This window comes from Sinocyclocheilus anshuiensis, unplaced genomic scaffold (genome assembly GCF_001515605.1).
Source record: "Sinocyclocheilus anshuiensis isolate Anshui unplaced genomic scaffold, SAMN03320099.WGS_v1.1 scaffold269, whole genome shotgun sequence".
Lineage (NCBI taxonomy): Eukaryota > Metazoa > Chordata > Actinopteri > Cypriniformes > Cyprinidae > Sinocyclocheilus > Sinocyclocheilus anshuiensis.
Window position 1 is genome coordinate 1,514,313 of NW_015536474.1, and position 18,624 is coordinate 1,532,936.

General features: G+C 33.9%; 3 protein-coding genes across 3 annotated transcripts in view; 2 read left to right on the forward strand and 1 right to left on the reverse strand.

Moving 5' to 3' along the window:
- polm (polymerase (DNA directed), mu) overlaps positions 1-1,646 on the forward strand; it is a 6,783-nt gene extending 5,137 nt beyond the window's left edge. Inside the window, exons 10-11 of the mRNA XM_016447457.1 lie at positions 435-518; positions 694-1,646. Coding sequence (XP_016302943.1) covers positions 435-518; positions 694-780 — 171 coding nt within the window. The 3' untranslated portion in view covers positions 781-1,646. The remainder of the gene's footprint in view (positions 1-434; positions 519-693) is intronic.
- Positions 1,647-11,558: 9,912 nt separating this feature from the next.
- Positions 11,559-14,207, forward strand: LOC107658339 (homeobox protein vent1-like). Its single transcript, XM_016446877.1, has 3 exons — positions 11,559-11,832; positions 12,582-12,907; positions 13,772-14,207. The coding sequence occupies exons 1-3, from the start codon at positions 11,559-11,561 to the stop codon at positions 14,117-14,119; spliced, it is 948 nt and encodes a 315-aa protein (XP_016302363.1). The 3' UTR covers positions 14,120-14,207.
- Positions 14,208-15,694: 1,487 nt separating this feature from the next.
- Positions 15,695-17,932, reverse strand: LOC107658856 (histone H2A.Z). The gene is made up of 5 exons (XM_016447576.1): positions 17,835-17,932; positions 17,048-17,125; positions 16,486-16,599; positions 16,197-16,326; positions 15,695-16,067 (listed from the first exon to the last, which is right to left on the reverse strand). Exons 1-5 carry the CDS (start codon positions 17,835-17,837, stop codon positions 16,006-16,008), a joined length of 387 nt encoding a protein of 128 aa, XP_016303062.1. The 5' UTR covers positions 17,838-17,932; the 3' UTR covers positions 15,695-16,005.
- Positions 17,933-18,624: the final 692 nt, after the last annotated feature.

Sequence of the window (18,624 nt, forward strand, 5' to 3'; positions counted from 1 at the left end):
TGTGTTCATAAATTTAAAATAATTTTTATCAACTTTTGATATAATAGATTTTAAGTCAATTGTGAGTAATTGATTTGGTTAAAATATTTTTTTGTTTATGAAAAAAATATAGTAAATATTAATTTTTTTTCCAATAATTAGAAAAATATTTTAATGAAACAAATTTTTATTTATTTATATATTTTTCTAATGATTTATATTTTGAATATACATATATTTCTTTTTTTATATTTTCATTTACTATATTTTCTGAATGTCTAGTTTTCATTTTCCTGTGTGCTGTTGTTCAAATTTTAGTTCATTGTTTCTCGGTTCTCCATTGACATCTGTGCGTGTGACTGTCTAAACTGTGCCGTCACACCTGACTGACTGCATGCAGCGGCAGTATTTTGAGGTCAGTTCCGTTCGCTGATGATGTGCTGTTTGTTCTGCAGCTGTTTGAGAGGGAGTTGAGACGGTGGGCGGGGCAAGAGAAGCACATGTCCTTGAGCAGCCACGCCCTCTACGACAGCAAACAGGTGAACCGCACTAGAAATACATCATACCTTACTGTATTTGTGTAGTAGGACATATAAAACACCATTTAGCCTATATATAATATAATATATAGGTTTATATGTCATTATTAAACGTTTAATTGTAAAATCTTGCTAGAATAACTACATTTACATCTCTCTCTGTAAAACTGTACAGAATCTGTATCTCAGAGCAAAGAAGGAAGAGGAGATTTTTGCCTACCTGGGTCTGGAGTTTATTCCTCCATCCGAGCGAAATGCCTGAATCTGTCCGTTTTTGATTATCACTACAAATGTGCCAGTGCTTCCATCGACGAGCCTTATATTTTAGCTCCCAGTTATGATCAGATCACATTTATAGGACACGATGGAAAAGAGTCAGGTATCTGATGTTTTTTATTCAGTCATTTTCCGATAACTTAATCAATCGCACAGTGTTTTTCACCATATGCATATGCGGTTTCAAGTTCTAACGTGGTTCTTTGTAAATAATGTGTAGTATAGTATACTTCTTCTAGATGTTCATAAGATAACTCTTTGAAACTTGAACATAAAATGAGTTATGTCTTATTTTATACTTTGGATAAATGACCATAGGGATGAATGACCATAGGTGGTTTTCATGTAATATCCTCTCTACTTACTGCACTGGCACATATTGGTTATTCAACATATAAATGTTCTACTGACATTTGTAGAGATGCCTTATTTCTTATGGAGGCTCAAGTTTTTGTGAGAGGGAATATTTGATGCATATGTAGACGTTATTGCATACATGCAGGATGTATTTGTGGTTAGGTGATGCTTGACATTATTCTAACGTCCTTTTTGTGCACCTGGTTCATTTTGACCCGCTTTCCCCAACCGCCTAACATCCATACATGCTCACTGTATATTAGAAATGCTTTCTTCTTGAGTGCCTCGTGGGGAAGAACAGACTACATAACCAAAGAAAATACAGAAAAAAAAAGTCACAGACTTTTTTTTCTAGAATTGTAATCTGCTTAGAACCTACTTAAAATAAGAACAATTTTCTAAAAATACAGAATTTCTTTATGATGTTAAGAACTAGGGATGCACGATATTGGACTTTTGCCGATATCCAATATGTCGATATTTTTCAACTCATTTTGGCCGATACCGATATATATAGATTTTTGTTTGGAAACAACACCAAGTCTCTCCTTTGCAAAAATTATATGCAAAATATTTTTACTTTTGGTTCGTTTTTAACAAGAACTTATTTTTTAGAATTAAACAATAATGAAGGTTTTTTGACAGTACATTGAAGCTTTGAAAATAACTACAAATAAACGATATATCGCTGCATTTTTTTTTTCCCAGAAAGATGCAAGGTTAACCCTAATATTTTAATTTAAGATTTAACATTTGTAGATGGTTTAAAGCAAAAGAGTTGTAAAAATTCTGAAAATCTTTTAGAGCTTATGATTTGTTTAAAATAAAACACATTACACATTAATGAATAAATCAGTATATATAAAATTATTTAATTTACAAGTGTCATATTTGTGATTTTTTTTTCATGTAAGCTATAGCCTAGCTTCTGACCTTTAAATCAAAACATACTCATTATTTTATGACATCAATTACTGCTTTATTTAATCAGAAACACAGTCTAAATGTTATTTGTGTAGGCTATTTTACTTTTAATTTAATTGTAAGTAGGCCAACAGCGCCCCCTACAGATTAAAACTCCTCCCCCTTAGGACCTGGGGGAGGCTGCCGCTGCACGTGCTTACTGTTTACTCGGTGCTTTCACAGATTAAATGCAGCCAATAGTCAATCTAATCATCATTCAGACAAAATTTAGCTTCAAGAATGAGCCACACTGCTGACCTGATCTAATTGTTAGCACATGTGAGTTAATATATTCCTCTTATCGGCAAGACATATCGGCATAATTTTTCATATGGGGCCGATATTGATATTTACATTTAAAGCCATTATCGGCCGATTCCGATATCAGTCCGATAATATCGTGCATCCCTATTAAGAACAATTACATAAAATGATATGTGAACGCTGTGAAACCTTAATAAATACACATCTTTTAAAAATGTATCTCATCCTTCTCTCAGTACATAGTAGAAATGTTTTATTTAAAAAAAAAAAACGTAAAAATATATATTTTTTTATTACAGTCAGTATACTTTTATTCAGCAAGAATGCATTAAATTGATCAAAAAGTGACTGTAAAAGCATTTACATACAGTATTTAAAAAGGATTTCTATTTCAAGTAAATACTGTTTTTGAACTTTTTATTCCTCCAAGAATTCTGAAAAATATTCACAGTTTCCACACAAATATGAAGCATCACACCCGTTTTCAACACTGATAATCAGAAATGTTTCTTGAGCAGCAAATCAGTATATTAGAATGATTTCTGAAGGATCATGTGACACTGAAGACTGGAGTAATGATGCTGGAAATGTAACTTTGTATCACAGATATAAATTACATTTTCAAATATATTTAAATAGAATACAGTTATTTTAAAGTGTAATAATATTTCACTTATTTAAATTATAATAATTTAAATTATAAGAGGAGACCTCTTTCAAAAACATTTAAAAATCTTACCAGCCCTAAACTTTGGAACAGCAGTGTATCTGTATATTTCTATAAAACATGTACTGATTGAAACTGAGAGAGAAAATGTAGCTGGCGGTATAGTTGGGAGACTGTCTCCAGTATGTAAACAGACGTCTCTGTCTCTGCAGGAGATCTTTCAGGTATGATCTCAGCTCTGTGTGTCTCCTTTCTTTCAGTGTTAACGGCAGCACTGTTTATTTAGCCTTTACAAAAGAATCAACTGTGCCGTGATAGAAGGAATCACCTGAATTTGCATGCATTTATATACTATGGAGAAATGCACATGGTTACAGAAAAAAGTTTACCACAGCATATAGAGTACTTAAATCAATCATTTGCTCATTTGAAAACAACAAATAACCAAGTATTACTTGGTTTATTGTTTTTAATGCAACCCTATTGAAGTTGACCTTTCCGACCTGTATTTTATTCTTTCCCAATACAATTTTCCTGCTGCTACTACATTTTTCCAAGGTGCAAAACCTTTTTTTCTTAAGTATGACACTTTTTAATTAAATATCTGTATTTCATTTTATACCAGCGTATTTATATATGTGACCCTGGAGCACAAAAGCAGTCTTAAGTCGCTGGGGTATATTTGTAGCAATAGCCAACTAATGGGTCAAAATTATAGATGTTTCTTTTATGCCAAAAATCATTAGGACATTAAGTAAAGATCATGTTCCATGAAGATATTTTGTAAATATCCTACTGTAAATATATTAAAACCTAATTTTTGATTAGTAATATGCATTGCTAATAACTTCATTTGGACAACTTTAAAGGCAATTTTCTCTATTTTGATTATTTTGCACCCTCAGATTCCAGATAGTTGTATCTCGGCCAAATATTGTCCTATCCTAACAAACCATACATCAATGGAAAGCTCATTTATTCAGCTTACAAATGATGTATAAATCTCAATTTCGAAAAATTAACCCTTATGACTGGTTTTGTGGTCCAGGGTCAAATATGTAACATTAAATACATTTATATTCAGAGGACTGTATACAGGTCTTATATCAATATCAGTTATTATAGTTAACTAAAACTAAAAACCATTAAAAAATTGTTATATATACATTAACTTATAACTTATTTTATGTATAACTTATTTTAGCATGTTGCCAAGGAAACATTTATCACTTTTAGTAAGCTTAACTTGATGCACTAAAATAACTCAAACTAAACCTGAAATAGAATTAATCAAAACTGTAGATATTAGAAAATAACAATGATGATAAATGGAAATGACAAAAACGCAACGCAATTTCTAAAACTTTGACTAAAACGAAAATGAAAACTCCCTGCTGTTACCAATTTGTTTTTCAAAATATGAAACTTTACTTTTTTTTTAATTATAAAATTTTTTTTTAGACAAGGTACTATGGTAATACCACAGTAAAAAAAATACATATAATGAATTAAACCTGGTAGTTTGAATTAAAAAAAAAATGAAATAGGATTTTCTTTTAAAACACTCCAGTAATCACAAATGTTTTATAAAAATATTCTTTGTAAAAGGCTAGAGCGTATGTGTAAATATGATTCATGAATATGACAATCATTCAGTTGCATTACTATCTGAAACCATCAAGGTACCACAGTAAGTGGTGAAAAACTATTTTGAATCAATACAAAAAAACCCATAAAATACTAACAGTATTTAGTGGTTTTATGATATTTAGTTTTTGATATTCTGTCACAGAAGTCTATAATACACTAATGGATGGTGTGAAACACTATAATGTTTTATCTCCGGTTTCAGTCTCTTTAAGTGGCGGGTCTTCAGGTTTGACTGGAAATAAACCGCCTGGTCTCATTTTATCCACCTTTAAGTTGTATTTTACGGCGGTTTTGAACACCTTCTGCTAACAACATAATTGACCTCTAAATGTCATTTGAACTTCAAAGGGCCCGTCTACGTTCACACCTCATGTCAGCCTTTACATTACACTCTTAACAGGAAAAGGAAAGGCCCAAATGCAGCGTTCCCTCCTCCCTCGTATTTCTCTGCGAGGACGCTCCTTTCAGTCGAGTGTCCGTGATCTGAAAGCATTCACAAACATGCTGATCTGGCCCCGGCTCCTCAATGATGAGCGTCGTAAGAGACGGGGTGGGTGGCTTTCGGCAGTTATGCTCAATAGGGCTTAATGCCTCCTTCACACTTCCCCTCCCCGGTTCCAGGTGTGAAACAAAAGTGCTCTGAATGGGACACCTCTGGCCTCGGCTGTGGAGACGGGGCTCCGGGGCTCTGATCGAGGGTCTGAGTTCCCGCCGTGATCGCAACCGGCTTTTCCGTCCGGGCTGGTTCCTCGGGTCCTTCTTTGAGGTTGATTCGTCTGATTGGAGTCGATGAGGGATTACTGGATGTGTTGCAATCAGACTGATGGGATTAACCGGATCAGTGACTTTCATAACAAACAAAAGACAGGAACATTAACGAGAGGCTGTATTAAAGTGATTAAACAGACATGCACAATCATAATTCAAGTGCTGATGTGACAATTGACACCTACCGTACAGTACTGTAGAATGTAGAAAAAAATCTGTGCACAAAAACAATAGCAAGGTATTTAGGATTAACAAATATTCTCAACATTCTCAACTAATTTACAGTGTATTTGATTAGAATTTCTGTACATTTTAAATCATGAAATTTAGCACATTTTTATTAAATGATATATATAATGAGTCGCAGGTCATTTTGGCCTATGCATTTGAAATATGGCATAAGGCAAATAAACATATAATAATATTTTGTATTTTAGGTTGTAAAATAATAATTTTGATTTAAAATGAGAATAATGTTTTAAATTAATATCTACATTTCATTTTATTTTATAGCATATTGATATATACCAGCATATAGTTGTAACGAAAACCATCAAAATTTTTCATTGCTTGAAATAAAATAAACATAAAATAAAATATAAATACATAGAAGTATTTTATTTTAGTAACTTGATGTATTCATTCAAACTGAAAGAAAATTAGAATTTTTTTTTGTTTTTATTAAACCAATGATTAGATTTTAAGGACATTTTAATTAGAGTTATGTTTTATAAAATATATAATAATTTGGATATAAAATGAGAATATATTTTAATTTAATATCTACATTGAATATTATTGTATGTATGTGTGTATATATATATATATATATATATATACACACACACATAAATGCACTGTGTGTGTGTGTGTGTGTGTATATATATATATACACATATAAACTGTATATTTACAGAACTCATTATAGTTGTTTGAAATAAAGTAAACTAACTTAAAATAAAATATAAAAAGTAAACTATCTATTAATTAAAAGCCTATCAATTAAAAGCCTAATAAATAAATTGCAGTCAAGAAAAACTGCTTTATTTGATATATTACTAGTTTTAATTTAATTTAATTTTTATTTTTATTAAGGGAGGATAGACTGCTGAAATCATTGATATTCCTGTTTTTAAACCAATAAATAATTATAGTTAATAAAAATGTCTTCTTTTATATCATATTACTTTTGCATTAGATTTAAAGAAATTTCTTTAAAACTAAATAAAAAATATAAATATTAAAAAATAATAATTTTAAATGACAAAAACAACAAAATCACTAAAACTATAACTAAAATGGAAAATATACAAATAAAAACGAATTCAAAATATTAATAATATATATATATACATAAATGTTTATTTTAATATCAGCATGTTGCATCAATATAAGGTTAAACCCATCTAGAAATGTTGAGGTAGTGTTTATTTTGTGGTGGTGTGCTGCTGGTTGTGTGTGTTCAGCCTCTGGCCCCTGCAGCACTGAGAGAGAGACAATACATGAGCAGTCATTACAGAGCAGCAAACAGCCCTATTAGAGATGAAAGAGGCTCAATGAGGACAATCAAAGGCCGTCACCGCTGGGGGCCATTACTCTGAGAGACTGCCGTCTGTAGCGGAGCTTCAGGATCCACTCACTGACGGACACCTCACAGTCCCTATCACACTAATGGAGCCAGATATGCTTAACTGCACTCAATCATCACAAATACAAAGAGTACAAAATACTTTCAAGTGTGAGCTGAGCATCTGTTCTTAATGATCAAAACATTTTCATCAATAAAAGTAAACTCAGTATCTGCATCCAAAACCAGACTGATACAAATAAATCAATATAATGCTTTATTTTATATCTGATAGATTTGCATTAGTTTTAAAGAAATTGAAATGCTTTATTACAAGACGATAGACTGCTGAAATCATCTGCAATGCTAAATATTAAAAATAAGATAAATATAAATAAAAAGTCAATAAAACTTTTATTTATATTGAATTTGTTTTGCATTAGTTTTAAAGAAATTTAAATTATATTCATATTTTTTTATCAATGAAAAGCTTAATAAATAAATTAGTCAAGAAATATGACTAGTTTTGCATTCGTTTTAAAGAAATTAATTTTTTATATATTTTTTATTAAGGGAGGATAGACCTCTGAAATCATCAATATTCCTGTTTTTAAGCCATGAAATAAATAAAGTTTACATAAATTATAGTTAAGTAAATTACAGTTTTATGTGATTAGTTTTAGTTTTAAAGAAATGTAAATGTTTATGGGGGAGTGAACTGCTAAAATAAGTTTTTAAACAATTAAAAGCCTCTAAAATCAATTATTGTTAATAAAAAAATGTCTTTTATTTCTTATTAGTTTTGCATTAGATTTAAATAAATGTTTGTGATTTAATAAGAGAGGATGGACTGCTGAAATAATCTATATTGCTATTTTTTAAATAAATAAATATATGCCACCAACGCAACACTATGTGACATATAACCTAAAATAAATAATTACTTTAGCATTAAGCAACTCATACACTCTTAAAAGAAAGTGTAAGAACCTTCTTATGAAGAACTATTTTTGGCTGTAAACGGTTCTTCCGCTGCTGTATAGTTCTTTAGAGTCTAAAAACGTTCATGCTATTATATCACATGTTCCTCAAGATGAGTGTTTTGGATTCTGGGTTCTTTAACACCACAGTTATATTGATGATTTTCCAAAAAAACAAAACATCTATGAGTCTGTATGCTGCTATCAGCTCAAGAACATTATTACAGAAGAGTCTCTCTCTCTCTCACTCACTGTAATCTGTGCTTTAATGATAGTGTTAGTGAGATGAGAAGGGGACCTGCCGTCTCCAACCCCTCCCGTCTGTCATCCATAAAAACAGGCTCCTGTCTGTACTGCAGCCTGATTCCTCTCCACTGACATGCACATCAAAGTCAGGCCCCGGTTTATCACATATCAGGGCCCGGGGACAGCGGAAACAAGACGGGGACGGTCCTAACACTGAGCCTTACTGGAATATAGAAACCTACAATGCAATTACAGACAGATCAGTGACAGATAAGAGAGGAATGAGATTGGCCTGTTTGTTTGGCCTCTCGCTGAAAGAGAGAGACAGATAGAAATGAAGATATGATGAAAGAGTGTAAACAAATTATCTGCTCTTTGAACCTTTAAATGGGCTGAAGAGGGAAGAATATATACAGACTCAACTCTCTGAATAATTTTACTCTCATTACTTGGTCGTTTGAGAAGATGAATGGACAAATTATATAAGTTCTCCATTTATTTTACATTATTACATCTTTGCAAGTTATTAAAAATGAGTCACTTTTCATAATTCAACTATTCATAATTAAATAAAAATAATGTAATGTTAATTTTACAGCATAAAATACTCCGAAATACTAAAATTATTGTTTTCAAGCAAGAACACACACACACACACACACACACACACACACACACAGATATAGATATATACTACAAGGCATAATGTTGATTGTTATTTTTTGTGCTATTTTTCATATTTTATATGGTAATGTGCTCACCATTATAAGACGGTATCCATTTTAAACAACAAGAAACAAACAAAAAAACACTTTATTTTGTTATTTTCAAAATAAACAAGTGAATAAAAACAAAAAAACAAAAAATAATCAACCAACTCAAGAACCGAACAAATAAATAAAAAAGCAAGCAAGAAACTATCGAACACATAAATAAATAAATAGATAAATAAATAGATAAATAAATAAATAAGAACAAAAAAAGTTGTCATTTTTTAAATAAGTGTATAAACAAACAAAAAACAAGTAAATTAAAAAAGAAACAAGCAACCAACCCAAGAGCCAAACAAACAAATAAAAAGCAAGCAAGAAATGATTCAACAAAATGAACACATAAATAAACAAATAATTAAAAATAAACAAATAATAGAAACAAACAAAAACACTTTGTCGTTTATAAAATAAATGTATAGACAAAAATGTAACTAAGCAAACAAACAAACAACCCAAGAACAAAACAAATAAAAAAAAATATCAAGCAAGCAAGAAACTATCCAACACAATGAACATAAATGAATGAATGAATTAATAAATAAATAAATAAAAAACACATTTTCCAGGATCTAGTTTACAGGTGATAAATCTTCCAGTGAACCTCTGTATGCGTAAATCTCCTCCCTTGGCGCCGTCTTTCTGTTGTTTTTCTTCTTCAATGCGCCCAAAAGGGATCAAACCCTTCAGATCCTTTAGAAACAATAATGGGACAATCTAAGGCTGTTTTATTTGCTCGTCTGATAATCAAAAGTGGCTGGCAGGCTTTGAAATCATGTATTCTTCAATAGTGGGCCTGATCAAGTTAATCTCGAGCAAGCCGCTGATAAACCAGATCAGCTATGCGTAATGATCCCGTTTGGGGGGGCCAACAGATCCAAGGGCCGGCAGTTATCTCCGTCAGTAGTTGGGTCTCTGCAGACTACTGTGTCCATACTCGTGTAGTGTTTCTAAAACAGCCCATTAACCTCTACCTGCCACTTCAAAAGAGCCGCCTGCTTTGATACCAATACCCGCTGAAAAGTGCATAAACAAGAGCTGAATTACCTACGTTTGCAGCCACTCACAGGAACATTAAGTGTTTATGAGAGAGACAGAGCGCTTGTGTTTGTGAGAGAGACATTTTCACAAAAAGACACAACTGCAGTTTTGCTCTATTGGAATCAGAGAAACTGACAAGCAAACAAACAACAAATAAACAAACTGGTTTTTCATAAATAAACATAGGTTAACAATAATTTGTATTCTAAAGACACTATGAAAAAAAAGACCATGAAACATTTATGTTTTATCTTCTGTATTGGAATCAGTAAAACTCTAACTCTGAATGAATGAATAAATATAAAGATATAGGAAATAATTTTCTCATTTGACACTATGAAATGTTTGAGCTTCATTTTGTTGTGTTGCAACTGACTCGTATTAAAGAAATAATAATTAAAAAAATTATTTGGCTGTCCTTTTGCAAGTTGCTGACATTTCTGTTCTAAAGAGATTATAATAAAGGGCTTTTGAAAACATAATTTTATTGTGCTGAAATAAATAAATAAATAAAAAATTCTCATTTAACAAATGTTTGAGCTTCATTTTGTAGTGCTGGAACAAACAAACAAACAATCAGTCAATCCTTTTCTTGTTTTACACTGAAATGTTTGAGCTTCATTGTGTGGTGTAGGAACTGTAAATGTATGAATGAACAAACAAACAAATCTACATTTTTTCAAGAAGTTGTTTTACATGACCATTTCTGTTCTTCTGATAAGGGACTTACTTTTTTTTTTTTGTGCATGCATGCATGTGTAAAAATAAATAAAGGATGCATTTCTGTTCTCAAGATATTTTATAATAAAAGGACTAAAAAAGATCGAAATCTTCATTTTTTTTATTCTGCAATGAGAAAGAAAGAAAGAAAGAAAGAAAGCTTTTAAGTCTAAAGTGGATTTAGCTCTGTAGACATTATGCGATGATGCTTTTGCACCATTTTAGTCAAATAACTAAAACTATTTCACTTTAGGGATTAGCAAACATTGCTCTCGATTATGAATTCCAAGCCTCTGTTTTTAACCTTGAACTTCCTCCATCACACTGTTCTAACGTGAACACATGAAATCACACACGCACACATGCACACCTCAGAGAGGAGACGGGATCAGAGATGGTTTTAGGGAGGGGATTACATCTCCAGACTTACTGGTGCCAGGAGTTAATGGGTTCACTCAAGGCCGATTGAGACGTCTTCATTACCACACTTGTGAAAACTGAAGGGGTGGAGATCAGGACGTTTCCTTTGATCCGGGGCGAAGTGAATTGTAAATGAGCTAGGATTAGTCCTATAAATACTTGAGCCTCATACTGGAGGTGTCGATCAGTGAACCCAAAGCCACGCTTATCAGAACACAAACACACATCTGACTCACTCAGACACGGGACTTCAGCTTCGAACTCACCCTAAAGAAGAAGAACTGCACAACTGGCCTGTGTTATACTGGAGATCTGTCTTTCTTTGGATTTGGACACAGCTGGTTCTCAAAGATGAAGGGGCATTTTTCCATCGAGTGGCTTTCTCAAAGCAGCCAGGCCTCGGCATCCACACTTCCCTCAAACTCTTGGGTCTCTCCCGGCCAGGACGTCCCGAGCACCGCTGCCTCTGAGAGCCTTCCTGGCTTCTACAGCAGATGGAGACCGGAAAACATGGAGGATCAGGAGAAACGTATGGAGCCAGCACAACCGGGAAACAGCTTGTTGTGCACATCTACACAAGATACCGAGTCCAAAGACAACAATATCATCCAGCAACACACTCATGGTAAGAAACTGTTCCAATAATCCATGTTTACATTGTTGAAGAATGAAATACTGATCTAAAAGTACTATTGTTATTTTATTTTGTTCTTAATTTAATTATCAGTGAAATAGTATAAATTCTTTAACATCTTAAATATATATATATATACTGGTAAGTGAAAAAATACTGGTCTAAAATACTATTTTTAATTTGTTTAACAGTAAAATAGTATAAACAAAACTTTAACATAGTTAAAAGTTAAGTATAAAATGTAAGTTTTGCCAACACAGGGATAAATTACATTTTAAATATTTTAAAATAGAAGGGTTATTTTAAATTGTAAATAATTATTTAAAGTAAAATACACATCTAAAATACTATTGGTATTTTATATTTATTGAATTAAAATAGATTAAAATAAATAGATTAATAGTAAAAATAGATTAAATAAACATAATAACAATAGTTAAAAGTACTTGTAAAATACTGTTGAATAATACAATAATAAATAAAATTAACACATTTGTGTTAAACAAACTAATTCATTATTTATTAAGTATAAATCCATTTCAAGTAGTTTTATCCTATTTTTAAAATAGGCTTACGGCAAATATTTTTAAAAGTAATGCTTACAGCAAAATTACAGATTGTATAGGATTTATGTTATTTTACCTTTATGTCATATCATTTGTATTTATTTATTTATTCAGTTGAGCAATATCCATTTAAATGCAAATTTACAATATATTTCCTCTTTCTCTCTTATGTAGCTGTTTTGTTACCTGACTTCATATTTGAATCTTTGTGCTCATTTGTCTTTGTTTTTCTGATAGCATCAGAGCCAGGTTTCAGCAGCAGCAGCAGCGCGGAGGAGGAGGAGACATCAGGGTACGAGAGCGAGGGCGGCCCCTCTCTCTCACCTGGGGCCCCTGAAGAACCGGCGCCGTCGGTATCTCCCTCTACCGGCCGCAGACCCCGAACTGCGTTCACCGCAGAGCAGATCAACAGTCTGGAGAGAGCCTTCAAGAGAAACGCTTATCTCGGAGCCCAGGACAAAGCCGAGCTCTGCAAAAGACTGAATCTGTCTGATAAACAGGTATGAGGTCGATTTATTGTATTTATTATTACTATTATTTTAAATGGGTTTAATAATTTGATTTAAGGCGACTGCGTGTTAGTTTTTTGTACCTTGAAATAGTGATGCACAGCTTCGTGAGGCTTCGAAATCTCTGCGAAACATTTGTTTTAGTAGTTAATCTCTTATTGGACTGTTTAGCCAAGCCCTCCATAAAACAAACAAAACAACTGATAAAAAAAATAGCACATGTTTAAACAGACACGGCATATTTAATGGTATTCGTTGATTTGTTAATTGCATTTCATATGTTATACTTATTGGGTTGGTAAAAGGTTTTTAATGCATGTTTGACCAGCAGGCGTCACTAACGTGTTGCGTTTCGAGCGCTTCGAAGCAGTGAATCTTTCTGCGAAGCAATTGGATCAATTGACTCAAAGATTCGAATAGGTTCGTTTCTCCCATCACTGCCTTTAAATATCAGTTTCAAGATAGTACACTGACTTCTAAGAAGGCGAATGGCTTATCTTTCTTTCCCAAACGTCTGTTCTAGGAGCATGTTTTGTTAGGGACGATATTTTGCGAAAAGGTCAGACCCCCTGCTCTGCACATTTTGCATGTCTCCCTTATTTAACACACCTGACTGAGATCATCAACTCGTTAGGAGAGAGATCCATGAGCTGAACTAACGAGTTGATGATCTCAGTCAGGTGTGTTACATGCAAGACATGCAAAATGTGCAGAGCAGGGGGCCCCAGGACTGGAATTGAAAACCACAACAAATGCGTAATTCCACTCTTTTAACCAAAGGGGGCGCCAAAAAATAGTGATTTAACTTTTGTTTATGTGTTCAATGTAAACTTATCCCATGTTTCTTTCCATTAGATCAGAAACTGGTTCCAGAACCGACGCATGAAGCTGAAACGGACCGTTCAGGACAGTCTGGCTCACGCCTGCCAGGCCAAGGTGGCTTCGCATATGATGCATTACTCCGATCTGCACAGTTTCCGTGCCGCTCCGTATCCCAGCTACTATTCGGCGGTCCAGGAGACCCCGGCACCTTACGGCCCGGGATTTCACTACAGTCCTGCTACAGCTGGAGGCCTGCCGACCCTGCCTGTGGAGGCCCTGTATCAGTACAGCACCCTACAGAGCCTTCCTGTCCATCCCAGCAACCCTTCCATGATGAGTCCATACCAGCCCTATCACTCGCAGTACTACAACACACAGTGAGACGAGAGACCGACAACAAAACATTCATTTCTGCCTGTTAAGCCTTGTGCTTTGTTTACATCGTTGCATTTGTGAATACAGGGTGAAGTGCAATAACAAATGTGATCTTTTTTGAACGTTTTGATGAATTATTTAAATATGTTTGTAAATCTTGAGAAAGTTCTATTTCGTTCATGTCTATGTGTACAAGAGGAGTGTATAAATAAATCATTTTCTATTTGATTACACCAAAGTGTAAGGTGCTTTATTACTGCCGTAAAATGAATACTTTTGAACGTTAATACTTTTACTCATCTAAGATGGATTAAATTGATCAAAAGTTACAGTAAAGACTCTAATTCTGTACAAGATTTGAAATTTCTATTTATCAAACGGTTTTCAACATAAGATAATAATAATAAATGTTTCTTAAAGCAACAAATCAGCATATTAGAATGATTTCTGAAGATCATGTGACACTCAAGACTGGAGTAATGATGCTGAAAATTCAGTTTTGCATTACAGTAATAAATGATATTTTAAATTATATTCAAATAGCCGGTATTTTGAAATTGCAATAATTGCAAAAAGATCCTTTAATGCTGTGACTATGAAATTAAGACTTTCTGCTCCAACTTAAGACCTTTTAATTTGTGGAAGGGCAAATAAACCTGTATGGCCACAGCTATTTGATAAACACACGTTCAGTTAATTATCAACTATAATCAAATGAATAAAACTATTATAAAATCATCTGCTGATAAAGTTAATGTTAAAAAAATGGAAAAAGAAAGTTGCTTTAATACGTTTACCCAAGTGCTTAAAACGATATACTTTTGACTAATATTTTGACATCTTCAAGTACAAATTTCTTTTTACGCTTATTTCAATATATACAATGGCAACGTAGCTAGGAAAATGTTAATATACATTTTACTCACATAATCTCTTATGTCCGATCCAAGAATGACTATCAGGATTCATTTCAATAGATTTCCTGCAGCATTTAGCGGAGCATAAAGCTAATATGAACAGTTTCTAGGCAGTACGTGTCAAATGAACGTCACAAAAAGGCAAAAACACTTAGAAAAAAAAAAATCTTTTAATGTATAAAACAGATTTTAAAAAGCCAATAATGAAACCCAAACCTCACAAAACCCAGAACCTTTTCCTTAACCCAACTAAAACCTGTATGGCCACAGCTATTTGATAAACACACATTTAGTTAATTATCAACTATAATCAAATGAATAAAACTATTATAAAATCATCTGCTGATAAAGTTAATGTTAAAAAAATGGAAAAAGTTGCTTTAATACGTTTACCCAAGTGCTTAAAACGATATACTTTTGACTAATATTTTGACATCTTCAAGTACAAATTTCTTTTTACGCTTATTTCAATATATACAATGGCAACGTAGCTAGGAAAATGTTAATATACATTTTACTCACATAATCTCTTATGTCCGATCCAAGAATGACTATCAGGATTCATTTCAATAGATTTCCTGCAGCATTTAGCGGAGCATAAAGCTAATATGAACAGTTTCTAGGCAGTACGTGTCAAATGAACGTCACAAAAAGGCAAAAACACTTAGAAAAAAAAAAATCTTTTAATGTATAAAACAGATTTTAAAAAGCCAATAATGAAACCCAAACCTCACAAAACCCAGAACCTTTTCCTTAACCCAACTAAACACAAAAACCATGATTACATTTCCTTACCCCACAACACGGAACACCCCCCTCCCCCATTAATTACCATGAATACAGTACATCGAACTCTAAACATTGTTATGATAAACTACGCTTGCCAAACTAATGCGGAAACATAACAAAAGCAACTGCTCTCTCAATGCCGATTGCCGTTTTCTATACAAAGACAGAATCAAACATCAATGCATCTTATACAGTTTTCTGCTGGCCCTTCTTTCCAATCAGTGACTTGTGGATGTGTGGAATCACACCTGTAGGGAAAGACACAAAGACATGCCATTAAAATAATATCAGCCCTAAAAATATCCTTTTACAGCAAAGCTACATATTTAATGCAATACACCTAAAAATAAATAAATCAGTAGTTATAAGAAACTCACCTCCACCAGCAATAGTAGCTTTGATAAGCGAGTCCAACTCCTCATCACCACGGATGGCCAACTGTAAATGCCTTGGAGTAATACGCTTCACCTTCAGATCCTTGGAGGCATTACCAGCCAACTCCAAAACCTGCGAATAAGATGAGCAATGGGTTTGAACGAGGTTGCATTTGCTTTACAGATGGGTTAGAGAGGATTCACAGTAAGAGAAATCACAGCCAGCCAAAAATCTGCCACTATGACATCCAACAGGCTTGTTTAACAAACCGTGCCAAAATAAAATCATTACCTCAGCAGTCAGGTACTCCAAGATAGCCGCGCTGTACACCGCCGCTGTAGCTCCGACACGACCATGGCTGGTAGTTCGGGTCTTCAAGTGCCTGTGGATACGACCTACAGGGAACTGAAACATAAAAACCAATCAAACTCTCAATATCACTCCGTTAAATTCAACAGCAGTTCATTTGTTCTAATCTGGCAGAGGAATATTTTGAGGAAGTTGTGGCCTAATGGTTAGAGAGTCGGACTCATAACCCAAAGGTTGCGGGGTTCGAGTCTCATACCGGCAGGGATTGTAGGTGGGGGGAGTGAAAGTACAGCGCTCTCTCCCACCTTCAATACCACGACTGAGGTGCCCTTGAGCAAGGCACCGAATCCCCAACTGCTCCCCGGGCGCCGCAGCATAAATGGCTGCCCACTGCTCCGGGTGTGTGTTCACGGTGTGTGTGTGTTCACTGCTGTGTGTGTGCACTTTGGATAGGATAAATGCAGAGCACTAATTCCAAGTATGGGTCACCATACTTGGCCACGTCAAGTCACTTTATATTTTATTTTTTTATAAGAATATGTACCTGCAGACCAGCTCTTTGTGATCTGGAGACTGCTTTTGTCTTGGCTTTTCCGCTGTCCTTTCCAGCTTTTCCTCCTGCCTGCAGAAGCACAAGAAAAAAAGGATTATTTAAAAGTCTCATTGGGGAGGAAGATTAGAAATCTCTGGTGAGAGCTTTACACTGAGGAAAATAGCAGTGAAACAAGTTGTCCTCTGAAATTGCTAGTACATGTCACAAATAATTACAAAAAAATGAATCTCGCTCCTGTAACATTAATTAAACGTTATACCTTCCATTCTTTTTATTTTTGTAGACTTGTAGGTAATTTTGAATAATAAAGTGATTTTAAAAACCGCCCAAAAATGACTCATGATACCTTTGTATTCTTAGCATTTAAACAAAAGTACAAATAAACCAAAGTAAACTCAAAATTGAGCTTATTTTTAGATTTTTCAGCGTGTCCAAACAACATTAGCAAATTGTTTCGACGAGTTTGCTCTTATTTCTAAACATTACGTTACCTCTAGTCTATTAATTTAAAATATTGCCATATCACATAAATCCTATTAAATGCACACATGCATTTTTTTGGCTATTTGATTCGTTTTTGCTAAATAATGCACCAAATTCACTTTAATCCACGCCCGGCGCTCTTTTCCAAGAACACTGCAAAGCCACAAACACCGCGAGCTTATTAAAAGCCATCACGTGCACAGAACTAAAGCACGGCACCTTTACAATTCATACAAAACATAACCGTCCGAGCTAGGCTTTATTTTAGAAATTAGACAGTTAAAACTTGCTTTACCATGTCGTCAGACGAGCTTCTTCTCCTTTCGCACGAAACGGAGGGAAAACACTATGATGCCCACTTCAGCGTTTAGCGCGGTACGTTCCAGCGTAATAACCAATGAGCGAGCTACGTCTTGGTTTCAAACGTCGGTTTCGTCCAATCACGGAGCTTCTCTATTTGTGGGTGGGTTGTTTTAGTTCTCTTTTTTTCTTATTAGACCACCAGCGCAATAGTCTTGTGCGCATGCGTGCCGCCGTCATTATTCATTACAAAAAAATGAAGTATTTTTTGTTGTGATGTGATTGGGAATGTTTCGATTACAGTAAAATCTAGTATAGACTCATAACTGGTATGTTATCGTGTATTCTGTTGTAAACGCTACAATGCATAATAAATCAGTTGTGTTATTTTAGGTCTCTTTCTGTTCAGCTTCCTCTTTTCAACACGTCTAAAACTAAAAGTGTCTTTGTGAGTCCCTTTCGTTTTGCATGCGCTTATATCTGTTTATGACGATGAGATGACCTTAGCTAGGCCTATATATATATAAGACAGCTACATAAAACAAACAGGATTTTGAACAAAATTGAGCAAGCACGATTTTAATGTATTTTCGTATTTCTGCATTTAATGGCTCCTCTTCTTCGTCCTATTTCTTTCAAGTCGTCTTTCACTCGTTCACAGGATGATGTGCTTTATGTTTTGGGGATTTGTCTTAAAAACTTAAATGCTCAAAAAAGCGAGTTTCTTTTACCTGGCCATGTTCTAAAAAAATAATTTTGCCTCACCACCAGACTCCTTACTTTAA